Here is a 5,607-nt window from a genome sequence, read left to right as displayed (position 1 = left end):
TCAAAATGCCCGATGTAATATGTTTTTTGCTTTTAAGCATATTATGGCTATTTTTCTTATTTTAACCTGTAATTTTTTTTACCTAATTTTCCATATAAAATTCAAATACCACACAGACCAACGTTAGGTTGTTATTTTACACATTTTTCCCACAATAAACAAACCATATTTAATTGCACCAAATAGCTAATATATATATATATATACATATATATATACATATATATATATATATATACATATATATATATATATATATATATATATATATATATATATATATATATATATAAAATATACAAAAGTATGAAATTACTTTGTATCAATGTAAGAACAACAAAACAAACAACAATTACTAATTATTTCACCTCACAATCAATTAAATAAAAGATATTCAAAAACAAAAAACAAAAATAGAAAATTTATGTCATACATAATTATCTTTCCCTTGTTGCAAACTCATGTAAATTCTAAGATTTCATAATAGTGATTGGGATAAATAAAGGTGCGAGATTAATATATCCTATGTGTAAGGTGATTGTTAAAATCGAATTTGTACGAGGATCAAAGGGGTGAAAGATCCTCAATTGAATACATAAAACTCTATCTATAATTTAGAATATGTCTACACAAACATATGCATACATAAACTAATACATATGGGTTACATTCAACTATTTCACTTTCTCAATTATTACAATGTTAATGTGTCTATGTTTGTGTCATAGCTTCACACATAATCCAACACGATCAAACAGACTAAACAAATATGTTATCCTCCCTGTACATTTTGAACCAAAACTCATGCACCTTCTATCTTCACACAATATACTTGTTGAATAAACGTAACTACTAGATAGAATGAATTTTCAAATGATATAAAGAGCTTAAATAAACTTTATTACTCAAATACTCTTTTTCCAGACTTTGAAATTGATGTGCACAATTTGTTGCCAGACTTTGTCTAGGCCAAATTCTTTCTTAAGCACATCAAGCATTGAAACCTATGTCACACTAATTAATTGTTCTCCCTGAATTTGCTTTTGAAATCTAGAAGCTGACTATTAGTCCTTTTAATCTAAATCTAGTAAGTTTAGAGTGAGAATAAGCAAGATGCTCTCTTACATAACTGATTTAGTTTATTCATATATGCTTCCTATGCCACTGAAGTCTTTATCCGTGGTGCCTTGCAATCTTTCTCCTCATGTTCCGCTGGTAAGGATTGTTGTGGCTTGTAATCTCCATCACTCTCTTTTCCCCATAAAAGCAAGTATAGACTCATGATAACAATGAGTACTCCCAATATACTGCAGTAACCATACATATAAAACCTTTGACACATGGACATAAAAACTACAATGTGTTTGAAGAGTGAAGTCTATTTACCTGCCAATGTGAAGTTGTTGCCCCAAAATAAAATATGCTAGCACAATCACCAATATTGTTCCAAGGGGATTGAACATACTCACAAAGAATGGCTCTTTTTCTACTGTGGTCCAAATTTGAATGTAGATAATCAAACCACCACATATAACTCCCTGCCATTACTCATACACGATTCAGTTCAGTTTTTACTTTAAATTTCAGCATCCTAATGCTGGTTTGTTTTGTGAATGTGGATAACCAGCTAAAATGCTTTACTCACTGCGTATAAAATGCAGACGAGTTCAATCCTTGATTAGCAACATACTATTCTTGTAAGCAAAAAAGTGAGTAGTAATATTCAAAAGAGTACTAAAATAGATAATATCAGGCTGCATATCTGAACTCAGAAAAATTCACGATTCATGTATTTTTCATAGTTCAGCAATCAACATTGAATACTGACCTTCTCCTTAACCTTCCTTCCAGCTTTGTGATAGCTTCCTCTATGTCAGGAACACTATTCTTGAAGGTTAACCATTGTTGAGAAGATAAACTCATCCTTGATATCAATAAACAAATAAAAAGAACGTGTTTAGTTTCGGAAATTTAATCAAGTCATCAACAAAGAAAGAAAGTTAAAGCTTATAAATTAATAACAAAGAATAACCTTTAGGAGTGGGAAGCTGTTTTCCATCTTTCAGAAAGTACTCCCTAATTGATACCAAGGTCCTTCCTTTGTAATCTCCCACAGTCACCTTCCTGTTGCTTGATAGCTACAAATCAAGAAAGCAACATCAGTGACTAGAAATTTAAAGAATTAAACCCTAAACATTGCAATCAATAAAATCAAAGCTTAAGGCTTAAACATGATTCTTTACAACAACACTAATAATAACTGCATTGAATTAGGTTAATAATGATTCACCTCACAAATGACTTTATCAGAGTCGTCGTTCTTGCATTTCACTCCCGCCACCTTATTCAACTCTTGCGGCGGTTCTTTGACTGCCTCGGTGGAAACTTGCGGCGGTTTCTTGTTGGTGGCGATGATGTTTCTGACGAATTGTCTGCTGTGTGAGTCGGAAAGGTCGATACCGAGTCGTTCGGAAGCGGCAAGTCGGATGGTGAACTCAGTGGCTTGTTCAAATTCGGCTTTTGTGAGTAAATCCATCACCATTTCTTCAACGTTGCATTGAGTTTCAGCGTCCATTGAGTTTCAACTGTGGCTGGGATCTGGTATAGCGTGCAACTGCCGGCGGACGATAGGGCGGTGGTTGTCCGGCGTATCGTACTCGCGTGAGGGGCGGTGCGGTTAGTACGCATGGCCGTCGGAGGCGGGCTGAGCTGGATGCGCGGGATGTTGACGACAAAGTGAACGGCGCACGGTCAGGGACCGACTCCGACGAAGTTGGCAGTGGGTATGCGCTTTCGATTTGGATCATGAACAGTGCAACAACTATTTGAGATTTCTTTTCCCCTCTGTGTTACTGAAAGATCATTTTGTTTTTGATTGTTTCGGTTGAACGGCGGTGTATGCAGTTGAGTGTTCAACGATGGAAACGAATGAGCTGTATGGTAAGGATATTAGGGTTTTTGTGGAAAAATGATTTTACATCAGTTGGGCCTGAGGACTGATCTAACGGCCACATCATATATGTCTTTTACATCGTTTGGACAAATGGCCTGATGTAATGACCTTTTATAAAAAAAAAAATTATTTACCAAACTGCTACCGTGTTTTAATTTTTTTAATAATTTGTCTTTTTACATCGGTTGGAAAATTGGCCCGATGTAATGACCTTTTATAACAAAAATGTTTTTATTTACAAAACTGCCACCGTATTATATTTTTCTCTAAATCAAATATTTTTCATATCATTGAAAATAAAGGCCTGATGTAAAATCATTTGTCAAATATTTTTTGCATCATATATTTTTATACCTGATGTAAAAACCTTTTCTCAAATGTCATATTTTTAGTAGTGATGCATCAGAACATATAGGGAATAAGAATGAGTTAGAGCATATTCTATCATCACAATATCAGAACATTCTTCCTTCTTGCTTCTGATCTTGAAGCTTTACAGCACTCAGCTTGCTTCAATTTCCATGAGCTTGAATCCATACAGAATTGCTTTTCCTCATGTCTTTGCTTCTCATGTTGAGCTTTTTAAGAATATCTTCAATTCTTGCAAAACACTCAAAGACATAGAACTTGCAAGTTTTGTTAGAAATGTGGAGACTTTCTCCCAGTAACTGATAAAATAAATCAGATCATTTATCATATTTTATCCCCCTTTTTGTCATAACATCAAAAAACATAAAAGACTCAGAAGAGAGGGTGCACCAGAAGAAGCTTCACAACTTCTATCCAAAGGGAATACATTCACAACCGCAGCTTCCATTGTGAGATCATCAACTTGATTTTCCTCAGCAGGAATATCTCCAACAGGATGATCTTCAGCATCAGCTTCATCCATAGTAACATCTCCATCATATTCTGAAGCAGGAAGATCAGAATCTCCATTCTCAAGAGCTTGAAGAATAGCAGCAAGATTCCTTGGGGCAGGAGGACCTTCAACTTCTAGAGGATCAGCAACTTCTGGGATGACTAAATTGGGGTCTTCCTCTGAAGGATTTTCCCTTAGAAAGTCAAACAATGACTTGAAGTCTCCAGTCAGAACTGGATACTTAGGTCTCCAGACAACAATATCCCTGTAAGGATTGTCCAGCAGCTCATCAACAAACATCTTCTCTTCAAAACAGTATCTCCCTCCAAGACGACTAAACCAAAAGTCTTCATAGTTTCTCAGAATTCCATGAGGTCGTGGAGCAAGTTCTACACAAATTTCCTGAAGTTCTTCAAAGTAAGCATCTGCTTTTCTTCGGAAGATTCTCCAGAATTTTCGCATAGCAACATCATTTAAGCCAGCATGTTCAACTATTCTGAGAGTGTCAAAGACTCTTCTGATATTCCTCTTTACCATTTCATAGATTACACCAATAGGATATGCTCGGCGGGATTTGATTTTGGTTATTGGAGAATCTGGTTTTGGGACAGAATGGGGTTGAAGCTCTCTATCCAACCGAAAAGATGACTCTGCTTCATTCTCAGAATCTAACACCACCAGTTCAACTTCATGACGAGGCTTGGGAGTGTAGTTGCAGTCCCGGAGCAATTGCTCATGTGATGCAAAATCTGGAAGATCAGATACAGAGGGATTTTTTGAGAGGTGGAAGGAATGGGTTCATAGTTTTCATGAGGTGGTGGTTGAGAAGTGGATATATTTGTGTGAGGTGGAAAGAGAGTTTGAAGGGGTTGGATGTCAAGAACAGGGGTTTCAAAGGCCTGGTCAGAAGCAAGGTTTGTTGTGGGTGGAGATGAAGGAATGGGAACATTTGTGATGGGTGAGTGAGTAGGAGTAAGAGTTTTGGTTACAGGAGAGGAAGGGGGTGTGAGAACATGGATGTTTATGGGTGATTCTGATGGGGCTTTTTCAAGTTGATTTACTGGTTCAGGGGTTTGAGCAACAGTTATTGGTGCAACTTCTGAACGTAAAGCAGGAACAAAATCAGGTTCAGAGAGATGAATACATTTGGACACCTTCTGAACTGCTTCAAACACAGTCTCAAGCTTCCTCTGCTACTTACTCTTCTGCTCTTCCACAATCTTAGCATTTCCAAGAGAAATTTCTCTTCTTCTGGCAGATTCCAGTTTCTCCTTCTCATTGTCAGCAGCCTTTTGACCTTCAACTTCTTGAGTTGTTGGTCCTTGAATGATTTCTTCTTGCTGATTCACAGCTTCTTGAACTTCCTCATCTTCATTTGAGGCATTAATGATCAATTTTCTCTTTCTTGTCTTCTTCTTCTCAACAGCTTTCTCAGTTTCCACATTTTTGTTAGAAGACTTTCTCTTCTTCTTCTTCTTCTCAGCAGTCTCCTTTTCATTCTTTTTATTTGCAACTGAAACAACCTGAACTCCTTCAACAACAACTTCTTCTTGAGCGGCTTTCTCAATAACAGTAGCAGCAGCTACACTCTAGACTACCTTCTCCTAGTTATCAAAAGGATGATCAAATTTTCTCTTAGTCCTTCTTTCCTTCTTCACAGCAGCTTCAGGAGCAACTTCTGAAACATCTTCCGATGAGCAGGCCTGGAAGTAGAAGCTTTCTTGCGACCTCCTTTAGCAGGAGCACCTTTTTCTTTTTCTTCTTTGAGTGAGTTCAGATATCTAGTTCTGAC

The 5,607-nt window shown here is 36.7% G+C and overlaps 1 protein-coding gene across 3 annotated transcripts; it reads right to left on the bottom strand.

Moving 5' to 3' along the window:
• Positions 1–374: 374 nt before the first annotated feature.
• On the bottom strand, positions 375–2,997 carry LOC131600165 (RNA polymerase II transcriptional coactivator KELP-like). Of its 3 annotated transcripts, none has more exons than XR_009283045.1 (5): positions 2,291–2,997; positions 2,033–2,138; positions 1,646–1,924; positions 1,387–1,538; positions 375–1,307 (listed from the first exon to the last, which is right to left on the bottom strand). XR_009283045.1 is itself a non-coding variant. In XM_058872366.1 (4 exons), exons 1-3 carry the CDS (start codon positions 2,573–2,575, stop codon positions 1,920–1,922), a joined length of 396 nt encoding a protein of 131 aa, XP_058728349.1. In that variant the 5' UTR covers positions 2,576–2,997; the 3' UTR covers positions 375–1,307; positions 1,387–1,919. The 3 variants fall into 3 exon arrangements, 1 of the variants encoding a protein (XP_058728349.1); XR_009283044.1 differs by having other exon boundaries at positions 1,387–1,644; positions 1,829–1,924; XM_058872366.1 differs by having other exon boundaries at positions 1,387–1,924.
• Between the last annotated feature and the right edge of the window lie 2,610 nt (positions 2,998–5,607).

This window comes from Vicia villosa, linkage group LG4, assembly GCF_029867415.1.
Source record: "Vicia villosa cultivar HV-30 ecotype Madison, WI linkage group LG4, Vvil1.0, whole genome shotgun sequence".
NCBI lineage: Eukaryota > Viridiplantae > Streptophyta > Magnoliopsida > Fabales > Fabaceae > Vicia > Vicia villosa.
This window is presented reverse-complemented; position numbering and strand designations above follow the sequence as displayed.